Source organism: Betta splendens, chromosome 13, assembly GCF_900634795.4.
Source record: "Betta splendens chromosome 13, fBetSpl5.4, whole genome shotgun sequence".
NCBI classification, from domain to species: domain Eukaryota; kingdom Metazoa; phylum Chordata; class Actinopteri; order Anabantiformes; family Osphronemidae; genus Betta; species Betta splendens.
In genome coordinates, this window is record NC_040893.2 from 20720158 (window position 1) to 20747441 (window position 27284).

Sequence of the window (27284 nt, forward strand, 5' to 3'; positions counted from 1 at the left end):
CAAAGAAATCTTGTATTATTCCGCCCCTTACGTAAAGGGATGAGATTATCGATACTCAGATTAATGAGCATCCAATAGCGACACGGCGCCACGCCCACCCGGCTAATCCTCCGCCCATCTGCACTCGGCTCCGAGCGCAGGACAAAAATAGAAAAGCCACAATGACCCGCAGGTTAGTTGTTAGGTTTTAGTCTTTATTGAACTATTTTTTCTTGACAATTTGCTAGCGGACATGTGAAAACTTGACCAACAAAACATCATCATTATTGTTGTTTTTTTAATTACAGCGTATCGTCAGACTGCAGGAAACAGTGAGATGTGTTTAAAAAAAAATAAAACAAGAACAAAAAAGAGAATCCATCCGAACAGAAAAAGAAAAACATTTTGACTTTCATATTCAGTGGTGCTTTTTCCTTTTTTAATTCATGTACACAATATAACAGTCTAAAAACATTAACACACAGAGCTGAAGACATTGCAGTGTTGGTTGGGAAGGGGCAGTCCTCAGGGCAGTTTACACACTGGAGCAACATGATCCTGCTGAACTGTCAAAAACCTACTGGGACGAGGAAGGGACGAAAAGCGGCTGGGGGGACTACAAACCAAAATGGCCGCCGATATAAAACTAACCGTCTTTTTTTCTTTTTTTGGCTTTTTTAGTCGTTTAAATCCACCGGTCAAGAGTCGGCAGAGTCTACGCTCGATGAGGAGGAAAGGTGGAGAGTGGAATGTCTTGATTTTCAATTTTTACATTTCTGCATTTTTCTTTTCTCTCAGATGATAAAAAAATCGCACAGACAAGCAAATAAAAAACACTGGATTTACATGTTTGTATGTCTACACGTGTTGGATGGATGGATGAACGATGGATGAACGATGAATGGATGGATGGGCTTGAATTATTGCTTTCTGAGTAATTATTCATTTTCACTTTTCTACATGAATTGCATCGTTATCTATCTCTCAGCCTCCCTCTCTCTCCTCTCCTTCTCACCGTGGTCGCCTGTTATCATGTGATTACTCCGTTTATTCGGGAGGAGGGATGAAGGGAGAGGAGGAGGAGGATTTTTGGGTGGGGGCAGGGAGGGGTTCAGAGCTCCTTGCTCAGCGAATCCCGGGCAGTTCTAATCCTCTTTCTGTGGCCTCACACGTTTCCCGCCTTTTTGTCTGGTGAATGATAACAGAAGACATCAAAAAAATGTGTTAAAAATAGTCTTGGAAAAAAGATAATCATCATCAACAGTCACAGAAAGGGTTAAGTGTGGTGAGGTCAGTGGCTGAGCTGCCCTAATGCTGCGTTAGCGTCACACATCCCGCGTTAACAGCGTACACAAAGCAGACAGCAACAGCCCAGCGACAATGTGAGGTTCGGGTTCTGTGGCTACCTGACCTCTGACCTGCAAGCGAACGGCCTGATGCTCCGCGCGTCCGCTTGCCTGGACTCTGCCTCCTCGCTGCTTCCAGATGAGGCCCAGCCGATAATCTGGCTCGTTGGGGCTCTGTGACACTTTGATTTTCCCACTAATCCGTTGATGGACTCAACTCTATTGATGTCTGCTAAACCCACTCGCTAAAGAGCTAACTACGTACTGTAAGCTACAGCTAGTTAGCGCTAACAGCTGCCTCAAGAGGACAGAACCTTGACTGGACTGAGCCCAGACTGACTGCGCAGCCAGCGGTTCTGAAACGTCATCGCATCTGAGAGTGTGGGCAGAACCGAGTTAATGGAACAGACCGGTCCTGAGGCCGTCGGCGTTTGGCTCGTGGAAGATGCCAAGAAACCACAGTTACAATGAAAGCTTTGATTAGGAACTGTCTGCATTGGCTGCATGTGCGCTGCCCAAGCTCTACGAACCCAGCCTGTCCATCGTCTCACACGGACGCGCCTCAGTCCGACCCCCCTGTAAACGAGCCGCCTCCTTGTTTTGGTGAAATAAGGGAGGCTTTTGAGCGTTTTCTTTCAAACCTAGATGTTAAGCTGCTGCAAACAGGATGGAGGATGAGTGGAATCAGTCAGCGCACGTGTTCACACCTACAGCTGTGACCCACTGCTCCCAGTGGAAGCACTAACTGCCGAGCGCTTGGCTCGGTCTCCGGCCTCCAGAGCCAAACGTTAGGTGTTAAACTGAGCTTCATTCAGACTAAAGAGGCGTCCAGGAAACAGCTGAGCATCAGAGATGAGGGAGGTGCGCTAACTCAAAGCTAACTAACGGGTTAGGGCTAATCTGACACTTGGATTCTGATGCTAGGGTCCAGCTTGTTTGCTGGTCCCTGTTTCCCTCCACCGGTTACGTACAGAAGAACTGCTTCATGCCTATGTACACGGTTCTACGTTCCATCCAGTGTTTGTGTCATGTGTTTCATGCGTCTGTGCTCCGTAGTTTATCTCAGCTCAGCATCACAGCAACCATTCAAAGCAGCGTCCACGCCCAGCTCCTTTTCTAATTGGCCGGTTGCTGCTGACATCACATTCTGAACAATGACCACCGCTGCCTCCCTGAGGTCCTGCTTCCTCATCTCCTCCTCTTCCTCCTCCTCCCTCTTCTTGCCTCCCTGTTCACATGGTTCTGCTCCATTTTGTGGAGACTCTGCCTCCCCCGCCTCCTCCTCCTCCCTGCTAATGCTAACAGCTAACGCTACCCTTTTACCGCTGGTTGTTAGTGCTGGTACTCGTGGCCTGCTGTGACTTTCTCCTTTGCTGCCTTGCTCGTCAGAGTCCTGGTCAACTCGCTCTAACTCACCACTGTTCACAGCTGCAGTGGCGTTGATGATCTTGGCGTTGGCCTCCTCTTTCACTCCTCCAGCCTCCTTGCTCTTATTCACGGGGCTGCTCCCCGTTGTCTTCTCCTCCTCCTGGTGATTGTGTGTGGCGTTCTCCTCCATCGTACCGTTGGAGCAGCCATTCTCGCCGTTCGTCACTGGCACCTCAGCCGGGGGCTTCTCCGCCTCCTTCGCCGCCTCCCCTCCGCTCTCCTCCGCCGGCGTCGCTGCTGCGTCCTGGTCGTTGGCTTCCTCGGCCGCCGGGGCGGCTTCGCCCTCTGCGCCTCCCTCTGCGGATGCCTCCCCTGCCTCTGCTGGCTCCTCCTCCTCTTTGGCGCCCTCGCCCAGGTCCACGCTGGTGGACTTACCCTTTCTCATGATGAAGTTCTTGAGGGAAACCGCACGGCCAAAGTGTGAGCGCTTGGCCTTGGCGGACTTGGCATCTTTACCTTCCTCTGCTGCTCCGTCCTCTGGAGGGAAAGGAAGAGTTCAGGTGAGGTTATGGACTGAACATTTGCAGATAAACTAACCCTCAAACATAAAAACCTTCAGGGGGAACATTAGCCCTCAGATGCTTAGTTCTGCTCAACAGAGGCATAATTTAGTCTTTACTGACTGGAGCTACGTTTTTTTTCCCTTTCGCAGCAGATACTGAATATTTCATTCGACTGAATGCTGAATTGCTGCCACTGGGCTGAGACAGACATGAAGTCAGTGTGAGCCGTGTGAAGCCATGTCTCACCTGCGGCGGCTGCCGGAGCCTCGTCCTCCCCTCCGGGGGCGCACTCTGTGTTGGCCCGTTTGGACTTGGGGATGACCCGTTTCTTGAACGAGGTCCAGATCTCGTTGGCGTGTTGCGTCACTGTCCCGCCTCCTGCGGCCGCTGCCTTCTCCTCCTCTGCGCCTTCTGCCTTCTCCTTCTCTTTGTCCTCACCACCTTCTGCCTTGGCCTCCTCTGCTCCTCCTTCTGCCTTAGCCTCTTCTCCACCCTCCGCTCCTCCTGCCTCCTCCGGCTTTGTGATGTCAGCAAAGTCTTTGTCGGAGGCCTTGGCTTTGCTGCTGATGCCAACCATTGATGGGTCCCTCTTCAGGCCCTGGAAGGTCCAGGAGCGTTTCAGCTTCCACCTTTTTTGCCCTGACTCCTTGGAGTCCAGTGTGGAGGAATCTCCTCCACCAGCTTCTCCTCCTTCTGCTCCATCCTCCTTCCCCTCTTCTGCTCCTCCTCCGCTCTTCTTGTGTGTCTTCTGAGCCATGAGCTTCTTGAAGGAGTGCCAGCGCCTCATGTGCTTGGTGCCTGCTGAGGATGGGGCTTTCTGCTCCTCCTCTGTGCCTCCCTCTGCTCCTCCTTCTGCTCCTCCCTCTGCTCCTCCCTCCTCTATGGTGGCATCTGCAGCAGTGTTGAGGGCCCCTGCATCTTCCAGGCGGTCCAGGGACTTGGAGCGGACCTTGACTTGTTTGGGGCCCTCAGCAGCTCCTCCGTCCTTCTTCTCTGTGCTGCGATGGGAGAAGATCCTCGCCACCGGCTTCCTGATCAGATCTCGAACTGTGGATTTACTCTCGGCCGGCTTGCCCTTTTCTGTTTTCTTCTCCTCTTCCTTTTCCCCATTTTCTGGAGCTTTCTCTACTGTTGCCTCGCCCTCTGTGCCTCCCTCAGCCGCTGCAGCCTCCTCAGCTCCCTTCTCTCTCTCCTTTTCGCCTCCCTCGGTTGCCTCCTCTGTGGCTCCTCCTGCAGCTGTGCTGTGTTCCTTCTTCTTCCTTCCGGCCATGACTTTCCCCAGGCCACTCTTGTGCAGGAAGGAGTCCAGGAATGAGGTCTTGGGTTCAGCGGAGGAGGCGCTTTCGGAGCTCTGAGGAGGTGCTGCCTCGCTGCTCGCTGCTTCTTCGCCCTCCTCGGTTCCTGCTGCAGCTGCGTCATTGTTCACAGTCTCTTTGTTATCAACCACTTCACTGTTGACGGCGGTGCTGTCTTTTTCGACCACTTCACTGTTGACAGTCTCTGAGTTTGCATTTTTAGCTGGTTGCTCTGCTTCTGCTGATTTGCTCTCAGGAGTTTTTCCATCTTCCTGGACCACCGGCGCTGCGCTGGCTTCTGTTGCTGCCATTTCAAAAAAAAACAAACGATAACCAAAAAAACTGTGGTCCTTCCTTCCTTCCTTCCTTCCTTCCTTCCTTCCTTCCTTCCTTCCTTCCTTCCTTCCTTCTTCCCTGGCCTTCTGGCCTCCTCTTTCCTCACTTCTCTGGTGTTTCGTTCCACCTGCTGTGGTGTTGCTCTCAGGTCATGGAGAGCAGGATGGAGAACACGGGCGAGGTGAAAAGACACTCAGCATCGTACTCCTCCAAACTCCTGCAGAGTTGGTGGGGGGGGGGGGGTACAGGGAAAGGAAAGAGGCACAGATGGTTAATAGCTGGAATCAGCTCCACATACACCCAATTACCCAGGTCTAGACTGTGCATTGAATTGTGAATGAGGTGTAACGTGATGAATGATCTTCGTGGGAAATGCAATACAATTATGATGTTTCCTAATCAGTCACACTTTCAAAAGTCACACCCTGTGTAATTTAGTGTCGGACGAGCTGAACATGTGGAGATCCAAAATGCAGCAGCAAAGGAAAAGGCCTCTTTCATTAAGTTAAGCTAATGTCTTATACGCAGGAAGAAGCTAAAACCTTTACTGCAAACTTGTATCACGAGGATTTCAACAAACAAGACGAAAAGTGATTTGCCATATGACCTATCAGCATCAGGGAACCTGCTAACAGTCTGCTCTGGGTTGTGTCATCACATCTTCACTGTCTTTACTTTGTTTTTCATTCATGTGCAGAACATCACAGACGTGGTTGTAGCACGTTTGCAGGATTTAATGAATGAATCAGCAAATCAATGTATCTATGAGTCATCAGCCGACTCTCAGCTGTGGAGAGTCCAGACGTTCAGTCACACGCTCCCAGAGGAGAAGGTGAACGGAGGCAGAGCAGAGGCAGGAACACATCACATGCTCCAGATAATCCCACGCTGCCGCAGCCACGACCGGGCGCCTGTCGGAGGACAGCTTCTGCCTGTCGTCTCCTGACGGTTGCTGCTGCTGGGTGATGTGACTGACACCTGGACGGAGTCCATCAGACCTCAGAAGCTACAGACATCTCACAGATCCAATAGCCTCACATCAAGGAACCAAGATGTTCAACACACGGGCCAAGGTCTCATTCACTGTCACCATGGACTGACTGACTCCGATCTGACGGCCCCTAACGTTCCCTGTGACCTGGAGAACCCATAACATTCCCTGTGACCTGACGAACCCGTAACGTTCCCTGTGACCTGGAGAACCCATAACATTCCCTGTGACCTGACGGCCCCTAGCGTTCCCTGTGACCTGGAGAACCCATAACATTCCCTGTGACCTGACGAACCCGTAACGTTCCCTGTGACCTGGAGAACCCATAACACTCCCTGTGACCTGGAGAACCCATAACATTTCCTGTGACCTGACGAACCCGTTACGTTCCCTGTGACCTGGAGAACCCATAACATTCCCTGTGACCTGGAGAACCCATAACATTCCCTGTGACCTGACGAACCCGTAACGTTCCCTGTGACCTGGAGAACCCATAACATTCCCTGTGACCTGGAGAACCCATAACATTCCCTGTGACCTGACGAACCCGTAACGTTCCCTGTGACGTGATGAACCCGTAACGTTCCCTGTGTACCTGACAAACCCGTAACGTTCCCTGTGACCTGGAGAACCCGTAACGTTCCCTGTGACCTGACGAACCCGTAACGTTCCCTGTGACCTGACGACCCGTAACGTTCCCTGTGACCTGACGAACCCGTAACGTTCCCTGTGACCTGGAGAACCCATAACATTCCCTGTGACCTGATGAACCCGTAACATTCCCTGTGACCTGTCGAATTTGTAACGCTCCCTGTCACCTGGAGAACCCGTAACGTTCCCTGTGACCTGACAAACTTGTAATGTTCCCTGTGACCTGGAAAACCCATAACGTTCCCTGTGACCCGGAGAACCCGTAACATTCCCTGTGACCTGAGGACCCGTAACGTTCCCTGTCACCTGACAAACTTGTAATGTTCCCTGTGACCTGGAAAACCCATAACGTTCCCTGTGACCTGGAGAACCCATAACATTTCCTGTGACCTGAGGACCCGTAACGTTCCCTGTCACCTGACAAACCCATATCGTTCCCTGTGACCTGGAGAACCCATAACGTTCCCTGTGAGCTGGAGAACCCATAACGTTCCCTGTGACCTGGAGAACCCGTAACGTTCCCTGTGAGCTGACGAACCCGTAACGTTCCCTGTGACCTGGAGAACCCATAACGTTCCCTGTGAGCTGACGAACCCGTAACGTTCCCTGTGAGCTGACAAACCCTTAACGTTCCCTGTGAGCTGGAGAACCCGTAATGTTCCCTGTGACCTGGAGAACCCATAACATTCCCTGTGACCTGACGAACCTGTAACGTTCCCTGTGACCTGACGAACTTGTAACGCTCCCTGTCACCTGGAGAACCCGTAACGTTTCCTGTGACCTGACAAACTTGTAATGTTCCCTGTGACCTGGAAAACCCATAACGTTCCCTGTGAGCTGGAGAACCCATAACGTTCCCTGTGAGCTGGAGAACCTGTAACGTTCCCTGTGACCTGACGGCCCCTAACGTTCCCTGTGACGTGACGAACCCGTAACGTTCCCTGTGACCTGAGGACCCGTAACGTTCCCTGTGACCTGGAGAACCCGTAACATTCCCTGTGACCTGAGGACCCGTAACGTTCCCTGTCACCTGACAAACTTTTAATGTTCCCTGTGACCTGGAGAACCCATAACGTTCCCTGTGAGCTGGAGAACCCGTAACGTTCCCTGTCACCTGACAAACTTGTAATGTTCCCTGTGACCTGGAAAACCCATAACGTTCCCTGTGACCTGGAGAACCCATAACATTCCCTGTGACCTGACGAACCCGTAACGTTCCCTGTGTACCTGACGAACCCGTAACGTTCCCTGTGACCTGGAGAACCCATAACATTCCCTGTGACCTGACGAACCCGTAACGTTCCCTGTGACCTGACGACCCGTAACGTTCCCTGTGACCTGACGAACCCGTAACATCCCCTGTGACTTGTCGAACTTGTAACGCTCCCTGTCACCTGGAGAACCCGTAACGTTCCCTGTGACCTGACAAACTTGTAATGTTCCCTGTGACCTGGAAAACCCATAACGTTCCCTGTGACCCGGAGAACCCGTAACATTCCCTGTGACCTGAGGACCCGTAACGTTCCCTGTCACCTGACAAACTTGTAATGTTCCCTGTGACCTGGAAAACCCATAACGTTCCCTGTGACCTGGAGAACCCATAACATTTCCTGTGACCTGAGGACCCGTAACCTTCCCTGTCACCTGACAAACCCGTATCGTTCCCTGTGACCTGACGAACCCGTAACGTTCCCTGTGACCTGACGAACCCGTAACGTTCCCTGTGACCTGGAGAACCCATAACGTTCCCTGTGAGCTGGAGAACCCGTAACGTTCCCTGTGACCTGGAGAACCCGTAACGTTCCCTGTGAGCTGACGAACCCGTAACGTTCCCTGTGACCTGGAGAACCCATAACGTTCCCTGTGAGCTGACGAACCCGTAACGTTCCCTGTGAGCTGACAAACCCTTAACGTTCCCTGTGAGCTGGAGAACCCTTAACGTTCCCTGTGAGCTGGAGAACCCGTAATGTTCCCTGTGACCTGGAGAACCCATAACAATCCCTGTGACCTGACGAACCTGTAACGTTCCCTGTGACCTGACGAACTTGTAACGCTCCCTGTCACCTGGAGAACCCGTAACGTTCCCTGTGACCTGACAAACTTGTAATGTTCCCTGTGACCTGGAGAACCCATAACGTTCCCTGTGAGCTGGAGAACCCATAACGTTCCCTGTGAGCTGGAGAACCCGTAACGTTCCCTGTGACCTGGAGAACCCGTAACGTTCCCTGTGAGCTGACGAACCCGTAACGTTCCCTGTGACCTGCCGAACCCGTAACATTCCCTGTGACCTGGAGAACCCGTAACGTTCCCTGTGACCTGGAGACCCCGTAACGTTCCCTGTGAGCTGACGAACCCGTAACGTTCCCTGTGACCTGCCGAACCTGTAACGTTCCCTGTTACCTGGAGAACCCGTAACGTTCCCTGTGAGCTGGAGAACCCATAACGTTCCCTGTGAGCTGGAGAACCCGTAATGTTCCCTGTGACCTGGAGAACCCATAACGTTCCCTGTGAGCTGGAGAACCCATAACGTTCCCTGTGAGCTGGAGAACCCGTAATGTTCCCTGTGACCTGGAGAACCCATAACGTTCCCTGTGAGCTGGAGAACCCATAACGTTCCCTGTGACCTGACGAACCCGTAACGTTCCCTGTGACCTGACGACCCGTAACGTTCCCTGTGACCTGACGAACCCGTAACGTTCCCTGTGACCTGGAGAACCCATAACATTCCTTGTGACCTGACGAACCCGTAACTTTCCCTGTGACCTGTCGAACTTGTAACGCTCCCTGTCACCTGGAAAACCCGTAACGTTCCCTGTGACCTGACAAACTTGTAATGTTCCCTGTGACCTGGAAAACCCATAACGTTCCCTGTGACCTGGAGAACCCGTAACATTCCCTGTGACCTGAGGACCCGTAACGTTCCCTGTCACCTGACAAACTTGTAATGTTCCCTGTGACCTGGAGAACCCATAACGTTCCCTGTGAGCTGGAGAACCCATAACGTTCCCTGTGAGCTGGAGAACCCGTAACGTTCCCTGTGACCTGACGGCCCCTAACGTTCCCTGTGACGTGACGAACCCGTAACGTTCCCTGTGACCTGGAGAACCCATAACATTCCCTGTGACCTGGAGAACCCATAACATTCCCTGTGACCTGACGAACCTGTAACATTCCCTGTGACCTGACGAACTTGTAACGCTCCCTGTCACCTGGAGAACCCGTAACGTTCCCTGTGACCTGACAAACTTGTAATGTTCCCTGTGACCTGGAAAACCCATAACGTTCCCTGTGACCTGGAGAACCCGTAACATTCCCTGTGACCTGAGGACCCGTAACGTTCCCTGTCACCTGACAAACTTGTAATGTTCCCTGTGACCTGGAAAACCCATAACGTTCCCTGTGACCTGGAGAACCCATAACATTCCCTGTGACCTGACGAACCCGTAACGTTCCCTGTGTACCTGACGAACCCGTAACGTTCCCTGTGACCTGGAGAACCCATAACATTCCCTGTGACCTGACGAACCCGTAACGTTCCCTGTGACCTGACGACCCGTAACGTTCCCTGTGACCTGACGAACCCGTAACATTCCCTGTGACCTGTCGAACTTGTAACGCTCCCTGTCACCTGGAGAACCCGTAACGTTCCCTGTGACCTGACAAACTTGTAGTGTTCCCTGTGACCTGGAAAACCCATAACGTTCTCTGTGAGCTGACGAACCCGTAACGTTCCCTGTGAGCTGACAAACCCTTAACGTTCCCTGTGAGCTGGAGAACCCGTAATGTTCCCTGTGACCTGGAGAACCCATAACATTCCCTGTGACCTGACGAACCTGTAACGTTCCCTGTGACCTGACGAACTTGTAACGCTCCCTGTCACCTGGAGAACCCGTAACGTTCCCTGTGACTTGACAAACTTGTAATGTTCCCTGTGACCTGGAAAACCCATAACGTTCCCTGTGACCTGGAGAACCCGTAACATTCCCTGTGACCTGAGGACCCGTAACGTTCCCTGTCACCTGACAAACTTGTAATGTTCCCTGTGACCTGGAGAACCCATAACGTTCCCTGTGACCTGGAGAACCCATAACATTTCCTGTGACCTGAGGACCCGTAACCTTCCCTGTCACCTGACAAACCCGTATCGTTCCCTGTGACCTGACGAACCCGTAACGTTCCCTGTGACCTGACGAACCCGTAACGTTCCCTGTGACCTGACGACCCGTAACGTTCCCTGTGACCTGACGAACCCGTAACGTTCCCTGTGACCTGGAGAACCCATAACATTCCTTGTGACCTGACGAACCCGTAACATTCCCTGTGACCTGTCGAATTTGTAACGCTCCCTGTCACCTGGAGAACCCGTAACGTTCCCTGTGACCTGACAAACTTGTAATGTTCCCTGTGACCTGGAAAACCCATAACGTTCCCTGTGACCCGGAGAACCCGTAACATTCCCTGTGACCTGAGGACCCGTAACGTTCCCTGTCACCTGACAAACTTGTAATGTTCCCTGTGACCTGGAAAACCCATAACGTTCCCTGTGACCTGGAGAACCCATAACATTTCCTGTGACCTGAGGACCCGTAACGTTCCCTGTCACCTGACAAACCCATATCGTTCCCTGTGACCTGGAGAACCCATAACGTTCCCTGTGAGCTGGAGAACCCATAACGTTCCCTGTGACCTGGAGAACCCGTAACGTTCCCTGTGAGCTGACGAACCCGTAACGTTCCCTGTGACCTGGAGAACCCATAACGTTCCCTGTGAGCTGACGAACCCGTAACGTTCCCTGTGAGCTGACAAACCCTTAACGTTCCCTGTGAGCTGGAGAACCCGTAATGTTCCCTGTGACCTGGAGAACCCATAACATTCCCTGTGACCTGACGAACCTGTAACGTTCCCTGTGACCTGACGAACTTGTAACGCTCCCTGTCACCTGGAGAACCCGTAACGTTTTCCTGTGACCTGACAAACTTGTAATGTTCCCTGTGACCTGGAAAACCCATAACGTTCCCTGTGAGCTGGAGAACCCATAACGTTCCCTGTGAGCTGGAGAACCTGTAACGTTCCCTGTGACCTGACGGCCCCTAACGTTCCCTGTGACGTGACGAACCCGTAACGTTCCCTGTGACCTGAGGACCCGTAACGTTCCCTGTGACCTGGAGAACCCGTAACATTCCCTGTGACCTGAGGACCCGTAACGTTCCCTGTCACCTGACAAACTTTTAATGTTCCCTGTGACCTGGAGAACCCATAACGTTCCCTGTGAGCTGGAGAACCCGTAACGTTCCCTGTCACCTGACAAACTTGTAATGTTCCCTGTGACCTGGAAAACCCATAACGTTCCCTGTGACCTGGAGAACCCATAACATTCCCTGTGACCTGACGAACCCGTAACGTTCCCTGTGTACCTGACGAACCCGTACCGTTCCCTGTGACCTGGAGAACCCATAACATTCCCTGTGACCTGACGAACCCGTAACGTTCCCTGTGACCTGACGACCCGTAACGTTCCCTGTGACCTGACGAACCCGTAACATCCCCTGTGACTTGTCGAACTTGTAACGCTCCCTGTCACCTGGAGAACCCGTAACGTTCCCTGTGACCTGACAAACTTGTAATGTTCCCTGTGACCTGGAAAACCCATAACGTTCCCTGTGACCCGGAGAACCCGTAACATTCCCTGTGACCTGAGGACCCGTAACGTTCCCTGTCACCTGACAAACTTGTAATGTTCCCTGTGACCTGGAAAACCCATAACGTTCCCTGTGACCTGGAGAACCCATAACATTTCCTGTGACCTGAGGACCCGTAACCTTCCCTGTCACCTGACAAACCCGTATCGTTCCCTGTGACCTGACGAACCCGTAACGTTCCCTGTGACCTGACGAACCCGTAACGTTCCCTGTGACCTGGAGAACCCATAACGTTCCCTGTGAGCTGGAGAAACCCGTAACGTTCCCTGTGACCTGGAGAACCCGTAACGTTCCCTGTGAGCTGACGAACCCGTAACGTTCCCTGTGACCTGGAGAACCCATAACGTTCCCTGTGAGCTGACGAACCCGTAACGTTCCCTGTGAGCTGACAAACCCTTAACGTTCCCTGTGAGCTGGAGAACCCTTAACGTTCCCTGTGAGCTGGAGAACCCGTAATGTTCCCTGTGACCTGGAGAACCCATAACAATCCCTGTGACCTGACGAACCTGTAACGTTCCCTGTGACCTGACGAACTTGTAACGCTCCCTGTCACCTGGAGAACCCGTAACGTTCCCTGTGACCTGACAAACTTGTAATGTTCCCTGTGACCTGGAGAACCCATAACGTTCCCTGTGAGCTGGAGAACCCATAACGTTCCCTGTGAGCTGGAGAACCCGTAACGTTCCCTGTGACCTGGAGAACCCGTAACGTTCCCTGTGAGCTGACGAACCCGTAACGTTCCCTGTGACCTGCCGAACCCGTAACATTCCCTGTGACCTGGAGAACCCGTAACGTTCCCTGTGACCTGGAGACCCCGTAACGTTCCCTGTGAGCTGACGAACCCGTAACGTTCCCTGTGACCTGCCGAACCCGTAACGTTCCCTGTTACCTGGAGAACCCGTAACGTTCCCTGTGAGCTGGAGAACCCATAACGTTCCCTGTGAGCTGGAGAACCCGTAATGTTCCCTGTGACCTGGAGAACCCATAAACGTTCCCTGTGAGCTGGAGAACCCATAACGTTCCCTGTGAGCTGGAGAACCCGTAATGTTCCCTGTGACCTGGAGAACCCATAACGTTCCCTGTGAGCTGGAGAACCCATAACGTTCCCTGTGACCTGACGAACCCGTAACGTTCCCTGTGACCTGACGACCCGTAACGTTCCCTGTGACCTGACGAACCCGTAACGTTCCCTGTGACCTGGAGAACCCATAACATTCCTTGTGACCTGACGAACCCGTAACTTTCCCTGTGACCTGTCGAACTTGTAACGCTCCCTGTCACCTGGAAAACCCGTAACGTTCCCTGTGACCTGACAAACTTGTAATGTTCCCTGTGACCTGGAAAACCCATAACGTTCCCTGTGACCTGGAGAACCCGTAACATTCCCTGTGACCTGAGGACCCGTAACGTTCCCTGTCACCTGACAAACTTGTAATGTTCCCTGTGACCTGGAGAACCCATAACGTTCCCTGTGAGCTGGAGAACCCATAACGTTCCCTGTGAGCTGGAGAACCCGTAACGTTCCCTGTGACCTGACGGCCCCTAACGTTCCCTGTGACGTGACGAACCCGTAACGTTCCCTGTGACCTGGAGAACCCATAACATTCCCTGTGACCTGGAGAACCCATAACATTCCCTGTGACCTGACGAACCTGTAACATTCCCTGTGACCTGACGAACTTGTAACGCTCCCTGTCACCTGGAGAACCCGTAACGTTCCCTGTGACCTGACAAACTTGTAATGTTCCCTGTGACCTGGAAAACCCATAACGTTCCCTGTGACCTGGAGAACCCGTAACATTCCCTGTGACCTGAGGACCCGTAACGTTCCCTGTCACCTGACAAACTTGTAATGTTCCCTGTGACCTGGAAAACCCATAACGTTCCCTGTGACCTGGAGAACCCATAACATTCCCTGTGACCTGACGAACCCGTAACGTTCCCTGTGTACCTGACGAACCTGTAACGTTCCCTGTGACCTGACGAACTTGTAACATTCCCTGTGACCTGACGAACCTGTAACATTCCCTGTGACCTGACGAACTTGTAACGCTCCCTGTCACCTGGAGAACCCGTAACGTTCCCTGTGACCTGACAAACTTGTAATGTTCCCTGTGACCTGGAAAACCCATAACGTTCCCTGTGACCTGGAGAACCCGTAACATTCCCTGTGACCTGAGGACCCGTAACGTTCCCTGTCACCTGACAAACTTGTAATGTTCCCTGTGACCTGGAAAACCCATAACGTTCCCTGTGACCTGGAGAACCCATAACATTCCCTGTGACCTGACGAACCCGTAACGTTCCCTGTGTACCTGACGAACCCGTAACGTTCCCTGTGACCTGGAGAACCCATAACATTCCCTGTGACCTGACGAACCCGTAACGTTCCCTGTGACCTGACGACCCGTAACGTTCCCTGTGACCTGACGAACCCGTAACATTCCCTGTGACCTGTCGAACTTGTAACGCTCCCTGTCACCTGGAGAACCCGTAACGTTCCCTGTGACCTGACAAACTTGTAGTGTTCCCTGTGACCTGGAAAACCCATAACGTTCTCTGTGAGCTGACGAACCCGTAACGTTCCCTGTGAGCTGACAAACCCTTAACGTTCCCTGTGAGCTGGAGAACCCGTAATGTTCCCTGTGACCTGGAGAACCCATAACATTCCCTGTGACCTGACGAACCTGTAACGTTCCCTGTGATCTGACGAACTTGTAACGCTCCCTGTCACCTGGAGAACCCGTAACGTTCCCTGTGACTTGACAAACTTGTAATGTTCCCTGTGACCTGGAAAACCCATAACGTTCCCTGTGACCTGGAGAACCCGTAACATTCCCTGTGACCTGAGGACCCGTAACGTTCCCTGTCACCTGACAAACTTGTAATGTTCCCTGTGACCTGGAGAACCCATAACGTTCCCTGTGACCTGGAGAACCCATAACATTTCCTGTGACCTGAGGACCCGTAACCTTCCCTGTCACCTGACAAACCCGTATCGTTCCCTGTGACCTGACGAACCCGTAACGTTCCCTGTGACCTGACGAACCCGTAACGTTCCCTGTGACCTGACGACCCGTAACGTTCCCTGTGACCTGACGAACCCGTAACGTTCCCTGTGACCTGGAGAACCCATAACATTCCTTGTGACCTGACGAACCCGTAACATTCCCTGTGACCTGTCGAATTTGTAACGCTCCCTGTCACCTGGAGAACCCGTAACGTTCCCTGTGACCTGACAAACTTGTAATGTTCCCTGTGACCTGGAAAACCCATAACGTTCCCTGTGACCCGGAGAACCCGTAACATTCCCTGTGACCTGAGGACCCGTAACGTTCCCTGTCACCTGACAAACTTGTAATGTTCCCTGTGACCTGGAAAACCCATAACGTTCCCTGTGACCTGGAGAACCCATAACATTTCCTGTGAGCTGACGAACCCGTAACGTTCCCTGTGAGCTGACGAACCCGTAACGTTCCCTGTGTACCTGACGAACCCGTAACGTTCCCTGTGACCTGGAGAACCCATAACATTCCCTGTGACCTGACGAACCCGTAACGTTCCCTGTGACCTGACGACCCGTAACGTTCCCTGTGACCTGACGAACCCGTAACATTCCCTGTGACCTGTCGAACTTGTAACGCTCCCTGTCACCTGGAGAACCCGTAACGTTCCCTGTGACCTGACAAACTTGTAGTGTTCCCTGTGACCTGGAAAACCCATAACGTTCTCTGTGAGCTGACGAACCCGTAACGTTCCCTGTGAGCTGACAAACCCTTAACGTTCCCTGTGAGCTGGAGAACCCGTAATGTTCCCTGTGACCTGGAGAACCCATAACATTCCCTGTGACCTGACGAACCTGTAACGTTCCCTGTGACCTGACGAACTTGTAACGCTCCCTGTCACCTGGAGAACCCGTAACGTTCCCTGTGACTTGACAAACTTGTAATGTTCCCTGTGACCTGGAAAACCCATAACGTTCCCTGTGACCTGGAGAACCCGTAACATTCCCTGTGACCTGAGGACCCGTAACGTTCCCTGTCACCTGACAAACTTGTAATGTTCCCTGTGACCTGGAGAACCCATAACGTTCCCTGTGAGCTGGAGAACCCATAACGTTCCCTGTGAGCTGGAGAACCCGTAACGTTCCCTGTGACCTGGAGAACCCGTAACGTTCCCTGTGAGCTGACGAACCCGTAACGTTCCCTGTGACCTGCCGAACCCGTAACGTTCCCTGTGACCTGGAGAACCCGTAACGTTCCCTGTGAGCTGGAGAACCCATAACGTTCCCTGTGAGCTGGAGAACCCGTAATGTTCCCTGTGACCTGGAGAACCTGTAACGTTCCCTGTGACCTGGAGAACCCGTAACGTTCCCAGTGAGCTGGAGAACCCATAACGTTCCCTGTGAGCTGGAGAACCCGTAATGTTCCCTGTGACCTGGAGAACCCGTAACGTTCCCTGTGAGCTGACGAACCCGTAACGTTCTCTGTGAGCTGACGCTGCCTCCCAGGACATCGTCCCCGCTGGAGTTCCCTTCCTCGGGGCTCCGCTGACTCCTGTTTACTACGCTAAGCTTTAAATTGCCTGTTAGTGGTGACACCAGGAGCCTAAAGATAGAAATGAAGAGCGGCACAGTCCAGGTAGTGCTGAGACTGAGGTAGCTATGATACGCGGGCCTTCACCCATTCATGCAGTTACACCAGCATGAACCACTCACTGAAAGGCGCATGAGCTGAATATGGAGATTAGGAAGCTCTTGATCTAATATTGTGCTTCTGAATTCTTAATCAAAACACAGGAGCAGAAGATGTGTCTTCCATATTGTGCCCGGCTTCATTTTACTGCTCTAATCTCATCATGGAGCGGATGAACATTTTGAGAGCCCTGCTGTGGCACCGGTCCAACTGTTGCGAAGCGCCGGTGTACGGAGCGGGCTTTGTGCTGCAACCTGCCTGTCTTTGGGTGGATTGTTTCCTGGCAGTGACGTGGCTGCAGCAGCAGACGAGCTTTAGCTTCAGCCTGAGGTGTTGGACCGGCACCAGACAGACGACCACTGAATGGGAGGAGGAGCAGACGAGGCTCTGTCCTGTCCGGCCTTTCGTTTTACCTCCTGTCTCTCTCCAGCTCCTCTCAGTCTCTGTCACATTCATTCCACCCGCGTCATCACAGCAAAAAGCTCAAAGTGGGCTGTGAAACGTGGCGTTCCTGCTTTTCCTTGTCTTTTTTCAGGATCAATGCTTTGAGTCCGGTCTGCGGCTCCTGTAGCAGATGCTGCAGGTTAAACACTTGTTCCAGCTGTAATAATGTTTTCCCTGAATGACTCATCCTTCTGTCCTGAGGACTGTGGAAAAGCCAGGATTCACAGGTCGACAGCTATGAACCCATGCTTGGAGCAGTTAGCCCCGCATTACACTACATTAACAGCAGCCTGTGCTTTTAGTCACAGACAGGCTTAAATAATACTGAGAATTGGCCTGAAGGTTAGAGTTGATCACAAACCAGCTTTAGGCTGAACACAGAGCAGAGCGCGTGGACTCAGTTGCTTCAGGGTCAGTTTTCAAATCAAAGCAAAGATATCAACAGACAAGCGAAGCACAGTCACATCCAGGTAAATGATGGTCTCTGAGCCTGTATTTGCTTGTGTGCATGACCCACTGTGCATTTCCACCTGAGCTGAAGCTGAATATTCAACTCTGTCCCTTCGTGCTTTGATTATCCGCTAACTAGTGTAGCATCAAGGTTTCAGTCGTCTTTGATGGACGTTCCATCTGTCTTCATGCTTGTGATGACGCATTCTTGTAGCTCAGGACCGGGACCCTGGGTCCTGCCTCGTATCCGCACCACGTGGAGCAGGTTGTTCTGCTCGTCTTCACACAGTCTGTCACTGAAGCGTGGAAGACTTGGTGATGGTCTGAGCCCTTCCAGGCTCCTGGCTGCTCTTCCTGCTGCATGCGTTGCCCCCCAATCCCCCAGGAAGCCTGGTAATGTTGTTGTAATGGGGCGAACAGGAGGCGGCGGAGCGGCCAATCACCGCGCCCTCATCACAATTTGATGATAGCTCCGCTCCTCACGCCTTCCTGCTCCACGGCCTCTGCTTTCACACATGCCCGGTTCCTCCGACGCAAACCTTTCAGGGCTTGAATGTGGAAAAGCTGAGAGCACCGGTGAGGTTGAAACGACATAACTGCAGCTCAGGTTGAACGTGATGATGTTCAGACACATGTCACAATACGTTTGGTTTAATGTGATGATTCCTGGTGAACTATGACCTGTGTAGGTGTTAATGCAACACATCTTTAAAGCTTTAGGTCTGATCACTCAGTCCTCACACTGGGCTTCTAACGTCCTTAAGGGCTGCAAGCACAGCGTTCGACTCACCAGTAAAAGAGGCTGCTCCCAGAGAGAAGGTGACATTTGTACCAAATATGGACTCACACTTCTGAAATATTAAAGCGCAAAGCTGCATTTGTGAATAAAAACAATGGGTCACAGTCAGGGAAAGCACACGTTAACATTTCAGTCACAAAGCTGATGCAGCCACGGTGATAAAGAGCTGCTGCCACAGAACACAGGAGCCACTGTGGACTGGAACCAGCTTCTAATAAGGTCAGAACCTAGACGGGATGAAACAGAACCATGGAGGGAAGATGTGAGCCCACTTCACCACGTGCTGCTCGTACACAGAGGACACAAACGCTGCAGGTCCTCCCTCACTCTGCTCCAACTTCATCCAAGTCAAAATGAACATCTCAACTAAAAGAAACACAAGCTACGGGAGTCTGGACCACAGCACCACAGACATTAGCACGGTCGGATGAAGGGCGGAACCACGCAGGGCCACAGCCCAGACAGGCAGACCGGCAGACCGGCAGACAGACAGACAGGGAGGGAGGCAGGCAGACAGACAGACAGACAGCAGACAGACAGACAGACAGACAGACAGGCAGGCAGGCAGGCAGGCAGGCAGGCAGGCAGGCAGACAGACAGACAGACAGACAGGCAGGCAGGCAGATGGACAGGCAGGCACACGGACAGACAGGCAGACAGACAGACAGGCAGACAGGCAGACAGGCAGGCAGGCAGACAGACAGGTAGACAGGCAGGTAGACAGACAGACAGACAGACAGACAGACAGACAGACAGACAGGCAGGCAGGCAGGCAGGCAGGCAGGCAGACAGACAGACAGGCAGGCAGGGAGGGAGGGAGGCAGGCAGGGAGGTAGACAGACAGACAGACAGACAGACAGGCAGGGAGGGAGGCAGACAGACAGACAGACAGACAGACAGACAGACAGACAGGCAGGCAGACAGAAAGGCAGGCAGAGAGACAGACAGACAGACAGGCAGGCAGACAGACAGACAGACAGGCAGGCAGACAGACAGGCAGGCAGGCAGACAGACAGACAGACAGACAGACAGACAGACAGGCAGACAGACAGGCAGGCAGGCAGACAGACAGGCAGGCAGGCAGACAGACAAGCAGGCAGGGAGGGAGGCAGGCAGGCAGACAGACAGACAGACAGAAAGGCAGGCAGACAGACAGACAGACAGACAGACAGACAGACAGACAGACAGACAGACAGGCAGGCAGGCAGGCAGGCAGGCAGGCAGACAGACAGACAGGCAGGCAGGCAGGCAGACAGACAGGCAGGCAGGCAGACAGACAGACAGGCAGGCAGGCAGGCAGACAGTGAGGTAAACAGGCAGGCAGGCAGGCAGGCAGACGGGAAGGGGGTAGACAGACAGACAGACAGACAGACAGACAGAGAGGCAGGCAGGCAGAAAGACAGACAGACAGGAAGGAAGGGATGTAGACAGACAGACAGACAGAGAGGTAGACAGACAGGCAGTCACTGATCTCTAAATCGAAGCTTGTGAACGACTGGCTGTTTTCCGTGTCTAATGCTTGACTCTCTGTTTGAGCTGAACCCACAGATGTTTGGTGCTTGGACTTTGTGAATCCTTGGCTGTTGTTGGTTCCGTGTTACAGAACCGGCCTGGTCTTACTGCTCTGGCTGCTGCTGAACCGGGACGATGAGCGGCCTGGCGTGGTGTGATCCGCCTCAACAAGCTTCAGCAGGATAAACTGCTGTTGTTGTTGTTGTTGCTGCTGTGGATTAAAGCTGGTGTGCTCCTGCAGCAGATTGCCCTCTGAGGGAACGGCAGGCCTTTTAGTGTAAAAGTATTAAGCCTAGGTCTAATCCAGAGCTCGGAGAGCAGCCAATTTAAACGGGATCCATCCCACAGGAGGACACATGAGCGGGTCCAGGGTCTGGTCTTTAAGCTCCAGCAGTGATGCTCCGCTGCTGCTCCGTCCATCACCTCCAGGTTCCTTCACACAGCCAGCGGCAACCAGTCCAGCTCAGTCAAAGTCACAAAAGTCATTATCACCTTCAGATAAACAGTGGTAATATGTAAACGTAAGGTATCGATCTCCTGGAATTAAACCAAGCGAACTGAAGGATCTGCAGCAGCAGCTTAAGGCTTGTGAATGACTCATGGTTGAGGCTGTTTTTAAAGTCCCTGGCTTCATATTAAAGGTGACAGTTTCTTACACTTTCATGGCTTCAGACCAGATTCTGGAGCATCAGAGATACAGCCACCATCAACGCGTGCCTCGTTTCCAGGTTGGCTCACTGCAGATGTGCTGGTAGCTGGTTGGCTGGCTGTAACACACGGCCGTCCTCTGATCTTCTCTGTAACGTGTGATCTGCTAATCCACCGGCTGCACCACTTCTTTACTCGTAACTGCCTTGAAGGCGTTCGCCTTCTTCACAGCTCTTGAACAGTTTGAGCTGGTTTCTTATCCGGCGTCGTGCCCTCATTACCATGCAGACCTATATTTTCAAATACAATTCTCTAATTATCCTGCTGTCGTAGGCGCGGGGGCGGGAGGGGGAGCTGTGAAAAGCCTTTCATGTGCAGCGCTGTTAGGGTCCGTTTGTTTCCAACTCGCTTCATCTACATGAGCAGGATTTGTGCGCAGCAGCACGTTGGTTCCTGGGTCTGAGCTGAAGATAAAAGCTTAATATGAATTATCTTCATCAGCCTCGGTTGGTGTGGCCGCGGCTAACGAGCTAAACGCAGGGCGAACATGGGAAACATCAAGTGTGTGTTGCTAACATAAACACAGGCAGTGGAGCCACAGTGATGGCGACGGACACCCGACAGGCTTTCCAGCATCTTTGTGATGCACAACTGTCACAAACAGTTTTCGTCATGTACAAATTTGCGAGTGTGGGCGCTCAGGAATCCCAGTTCCTGCTCTGGGTTGTGTCACTGAGGCGTAGCATTTCCCAAAGTGTCCTTTAGCCAGGCAGCACCTACAACACCTCCCTCAGCCTGCACCTGATTTGTGCTCCGCAGGTGACCTTGACCCCTGACCTCTGAGCAAGCAGGGTCGAGAGCAAAGAGGATTTCCCTGCAGGGAGCAATAAAGTTTCAAATGACATGACACTTGCTTTAAGCCTGTTAAATCCATCAGAGGGATCAGGTGCGACCGCACGCAAAGCTCTCAACAGGAAGATACCTGGCGACAACACGGCGGCAGCAGAGCAGCTCAACACGTCGGCCACAAGTCTTCACAGCTCGAAGAACAAATCTGATTTGTCAACCTTCTGTGGGTTCTGCTGCTAAATGAACCGTGTCTGTCTAGAAAGGTTCAGGGTGAAACACAGAGGAGGTCAGTGAAGCCGCCCCACCATCTCGTGTGCTTCACGTGGACTGCAGCTCAAACATGGGTTGAATCCCCCGCGAGGCTGGCGTCCCACCCCCTGCTCTGCCCTCTGCTCACCTGGACCCGGTGAGGTGTCAGTGTTCCAGAGTAGGAACAGTGGGAATCTGCTTCCAGCTGAGAGAAATAATCAACAGCATGTCTGTGGTGTGAAGAGGAAAAATGAACTGTGAGGAGCTGAAGGCTCAGAGACTCTGCAGCAGAGACCCACCAAGGATGCTCTCACGTCCCGCGTCCTGCACAAAAACTCCAAATCCAGATTTCAGTTCATTTTTGAGAAACTAAACCTGCAGCAGAATTGCCGGGACAGAAAAAGTTGGCTGAATGAATCAATGGCAGGTTGCAGATCCAACCCTGCTGCCTCCATTTTCTGCTCTCCGTGGTCATAAAGCCAACATGGTGGACTGTTTGACCCAAAGGATGATCCAGAGCAGCACAGCTCACGCCTTTCAACAGTCTGCAACATCTTTGACTCTGCTACGTCAAATTCAAAATAAAATGTCTGAAACCGGAGCTTGAACTCACCCAGATAAGTAAAAAAATGCATCTACATCCTCTGACGTCCTAAACGTATGCTTCCACTAAAGGCCACAAACCAACGCTTACGAATCAAACATTGGGTTTACGAAAAAGCTGGGATATAATTGAGGTTCAGTGTTTTGCTGGGTTTTCGTCTATCATCTATCAAACAACAAGTCGGCAGCTCAAAGAGTGATCTGCAGCTCTGCAGCTTCATTATAGGAGCCTATTATGGCGACAGACTAAATGCCTCGTTTCTGTCTTGTACAGAGCCTCAACAGAGAGGCCCCTTCATCCTCCTCCTCCTCCTCCTCTCGCTCCCTCAGACACAGACCAGCCTTTATCTGCCCATCATGTGCTCGCTCTCTCGTTTCTCTGCAGCCTGACCCTGTTTTCCACAGCGAGCAGTCATGGCAGTTAGGATTTGGGGGCGAAGCACACACACGCACAGCCACAGGGAAAAGGCTGATTTAGAAAGACAGCTAAATATTTTATCCATGGCCACGATGTGAGTGTAGCTTGATACCGATGTTCTGTCCAGCTTTTTGTCCTGATGCACCCTCTGTCCTCATGTCAGGCGTGTGGACAGTTGCCCCAAACTGTTTATGACATTAAATCATCGATTACTTTTTACTACAGTCTATGGTTCAGATCATCTGATCAGAGCCTGAGGCCACGTCTTCAAATCAAATGATACCAACAAGCAGCGTGAAGTTCACGGTGAGTTCAGCCTCGCTGCATCATGTGCTGGGACCAAAGCGGTGCAGCTGTTGAATGGATCCATTAATCCAGACGCTTGTTCTTTGCTCTGGTCAAGACAGCGACTCGGTTTCTAACTAAGATGTGACATACGGTGGATGAAATATGGCTGAGCCGATGCTGATGCCAGCGCTTCCTGCTACGATGAGTCTCTCACCAGCAAAACTCATGTGTTTGACCCGCGATGAACATGACGCGAGTCATGAAACATGAATGAAACTCAACAGCTCCTCTTGGATCTGCAGCTCTATTTTCTATATGACGTGTGAGGTTCTCTCAGGTTAGCTCATTTTAGTTAAGCTTAGTTCAGGTTAACTTAGGTTAGCTCACCTTAGTTCAGATTAGCTCACCTTAGCTCAAATTAGCTCAGGTTAGTTTGGGTTAGTTTAGGTTATCTCATGTTAGTTCAGGTTATCTTGTGTTAGATCAAGTTATCTCAGGTTGGCACATTTTAGCTCATGTCAACTCAGGTTAGTTCGGGTTATCCTATGTTAGATCAGGTTATCTCAGGTTAGCTCATTTTAGCTCATGTTAACTCGGGTTAGTTTGGGTTAGTTTAGGTTATCTCATGTTAGTTCAGGTTAACTTGGGTTATCTCGGGTTAGCTCATTTTAGTTCAGGTTAGATCAGCTTAGTTCAGGTTATGTCAGGTTAGCAAACCTTAGTTCAGGTTAACTTTCTTCTGTTCACTCATTCCTTTATCTCCATGTCTCCTTCTGTCCTTCTACTTTTCATGTGTCATCCTTCACACCCTCCTTATTCTGTCTTTGCCTCCATCTCTTCTTTTACTGCCTTCATTCCTTTTCATGTCCCATTTTCCTCTCTCAGCTCTGCTTGTGTCTTCTGTCCTCTTTTATTTCTCTTCTTTCTCTGTGCTCTGATGTGTTCTTTCTCCTCATCGCCCTCATCTTCACTTTTCTGTTTTCTGTTTTTTCCTTTGTCTTGTTTGTATCTATGACTTTCATCTTCAACCTCTGCTTCCCCGTCTATTCTTCTTCATTATTGCAAAAACTGGCTACTCCTGGTTTGAAGTCCAACAGTTCAAAGCTACATTCACGTGTATTGGTGGTAAAATCAACCAGATTTCACTTGACCAGGTGATAAAACTCTGACACTGAACCAAATAATCCCAGGTTTTATTGATTTGTTTATGTCTCGTTTTTACTGTTTGAGATCAAACTACCTTGGGACAGTTCTACTGATGTTCTGATGGAACAACATGCTTCATAACTAAGTCAGTTGTTATGCTACCTTCAAACATTTGGAAGAACTGTGTCAGTCCTGAGGTGGATTCAGATGCACCAGGTTGGGTTTGAGGCCCGTTTCTCACTCTCAACCAGTCGAACCAACTGAGCTGTGGCTGGAAGCAGTGGCTGCTGTTCACTGTGTTAAACAACCAACTCCTTTACTGAAACTCATATCGCACAGATCCTTCACTTTCACTCCTGAATGACACACAGTGACTACAAATCACTCTCCTTCTATTTTTCTTTTTGACTCCTTACCTTTGTTATGCTAAAAGTGCTGCTACTTATAAGAACAGAAACACTTTAGCTCGTCATCTTCTGATTGGTATATATAAAGTGATTTATTATCCATCAAAGCTCCATGGATATATAGCGCGTAGTTGTAATGAGGGAGGAAGGCGCGCTCCCGAGGAGGAAGCAAGTCCGCCATCCAGCAAGCGCGCGCATGCTCGAGACAGCAGGTGCCCGAGCCCCGGTTGAAGGGGAAAAAACCTATTTGCATTGCTAATGAGCTCCACGGAGCCTCCTCCCCCTCCATTTCGGGGGGCAAAAAAAGCTCCTAATATGGCGACGTGTTTTTATTCATGTGCTCATTTTCCCATCCACCAGATATCAGACTGAAAACACGCGTGAACAATAAACAACGTTAACCAGTGCCGGCTTTGGCAACGGCTGCAGAAATAAAGAGCACAGACATCACAGGGACGTGGACCGGACCTGTTACCGGCTCTGAGCCGTCACCGGACGAGCTACACGGACTATTCACGCTACGAGTCATTCATTTGCTTAAAGAAGCAACGCCAACGTGTTTTGTCCATCATATATACATAGCGAACAATAGACGGCGGAGTGTGACGTCATGAGGAGACCGAGTCAGACCTGCACGTGTGCACGGTCTAAACCCCAGTTAATCAACATCAGCATTCAAGCGTTCAGTCCACGGGCCAATAATATTAATAATCAGCGGCAGGCGGTGAATGAATCGCCCCGTCATCGGCAGCAGCAGCAGCAGCAGACAGAGCTCAGGGAGCAAAACAAGACAGGCGCCAAATTCCCACCAACAGCCGCTTGTTGTCAGGGCAGAGAAGCTCAGACCTGCAGCCTCCTCAGCGAAAACAGGCGACGGCAATAATGGTGATGAAGGAGACCGAGCTTCATTGTGAGGCAGGTTTTCCACAGTGACCTCGTTTTCATACACACACAGACTCCCGCCTGGGATCATGATGTGATTTCAGTCTCTCTCGCCACGTGCACGCGTTTTTACACGCGCTTCGTCGAAAATGGCTGAGACCCTCGCGCCCCCTCCCTTTCCCGCCCCTATCAGTTTCTGCTTTTTAGCGCGCACGTAACAGTCTCCTCTTTATTGCACAGCTGTTGTTATTGTAGTTAATGTAGTCGCATAAACAACTCGGGATTTTAATGCAATTCCCCAGACCTGGCATTGAAGGCGCACGTGCACGCGCACACGCACCTGTGAGGGACACATGACAGATAAAAGGACGCTGGTGAACATATGATCAGACATCAGACATGACAGTGTCCTGCAGGGACGTTCCAGCAGCAGAGCACGCGCACAATCCAGACACACGCTGACCTCAAGCCCGTTTCATTGTTGTTATTATGTACTACTGGCTGCTGTTGATCCTCAGCACCAAGAAATGGCGCACAACAGCGCAAGCAGCAGCCCTCCAGCCAGCGGTGATGTGTATTTGATTGGCCCGAGCTCTTTCAACCCGAACTCTTCATATTTTACGTTTTTAAACCTGTTCCGCGGCGCTTTCAGGAGCCGCGCGGCGGCGGCTTCCGAGCAGAGCGCGCGCTGCGTCGCCAAACAGTCTGTTCATTGTCCCCGTCCGCCACCATCGAGCGCCGTCTCCGCGCGCGCGCCGGCGGCTCTCCATCCGCGGCACAAGCATCCGCGCGCGCTCACTGAAACACCAGCGGCTTCATTTGACCGTTAGCGGCCAATTAGCCGCCAACTAGTCGCCAAAGGCTCCAAAGCAGCCAAATAAAAGGCCCAGTTCAAAAGGAGAGGAAAGAACAAATCAAAGGCAGTGACAGGGAGACGTCGAGAGCAGAAAACAGACAAATACATGAGTCTGACAAACCTCCTTTCGTGTGCGTAAATCCGTTTCCAAGCGCGTGGACAGAAAGGTAATAAGCTTGTTGTGTTGGACGGAAAAAGACACTGCTGGGGCTAAATCCTACCAGCCATCCATTCTCTCTCTCTCTCTCTCTCTCTCGCGCGCGCTCTCGCTCTCTCTTTGGCGCTGCCTTGCGCGTCTCTCTCTCTCTCTCTCTCTCTCTCTCTCTCTCTCTCTCTCTCTCTCTCTCTCTCTGCCAATTGTGTGTGAGACTGAATTGGCGCGAGGGGCTCAGCAGGACGGCGGCAGGTTCCACACATACACACATGCACGCACGCTCTCCTATGGTTACCCCTAGCAACCACGAGACCCTCCCCTCTTTAGACACCCTGCATCCCCCCCCTTTACACACAGCCTAAATTTAATTCCCCAGTTAAGACGGTTTAAAGAAAAATGATCCTGTCTGGGTTCATTTGCTCTGGAGAGCTGAGAAACGTGAGGCACCCGGGCGTTTCGTACGCGCTTAGGACTCAGGAGCAGAGAGTGGGCACAAGTCTGGGCGCCAACAGCTTCAACTCTCCCCATGGTGGCTCCATTCAGGTTGCAGGCATTGTCTAGTGTGAGTGAGAACAATGGGGACGAGCATAAAGAAGGGGTTAAAGGGGAGGAGGGGCTGTGAAGCCCCCCCACACCCACACCCACACCCACACCCAC

At 51.8% G+C, this 27284-nt stretch overlaps 2 protein-coding genes across 3 annotated transcripts; both read right to left on the bottom strand.

Annotated features, from left to right (window-relative positions):
- Positions 1–173: 173 nt before the first annotated feature.
- si:ch211-137a8.4 (myristoylated alanine-rich C-kinase substrate) lies at positions 174–26755 on the bottom strand. 2 transcript variants are annotated; one of them, XM_055514072.1, is made up of 5 exons: positions 26595–26728; positions 18607–18667; positions 3503–5104; positions 2742–3230; positions 174–1167 (listed from the first exon to the last, which is right to left on the bottom strand). In XM_055514072.1, exons 3-5 carry the CDS (start codon positions 4860–4862, stop codon positions 1145–1147), a joined length of 1872 nt encoding a protein of 623 aa, XP_055370047.1. In that variant the 5' UTR covers positions 4863–5104; positions 18607–18667; positions 26595–26728; the 3' UTR covers positions 174–1144. The 2 variants fall into 2 exon arrangements, with proteins under 2 accessions (XP_055370047.1, XP_029026537.1); XM_029170704.3 differs by lacking the exon at positions 18607–18667 and having other exon boundaries at positions 26595–26755.
- LOC129605021 (uncharacterized) lies at positions 5112–7590 on the bottom strand. Its single transcript, XM_055514073.1, has 2 exons — positions 6082–7590; positions 5112–6025 (listed from the first exon to the last, which is right to left on the bottom strand). The coding sequence occupies exons 1-2, from the start codon at positions 7097–7099 to the stop codon at positions 6009–6011; spliced, it is 1035 nt and encodes a 344-aa protein (XP_055370048.1). The 5' UTR covers positions 7100–7590; the 3' UTR covers positions 5112–6008.
- Positions 26756–27284: the final 529 nt, after the last annotated feature.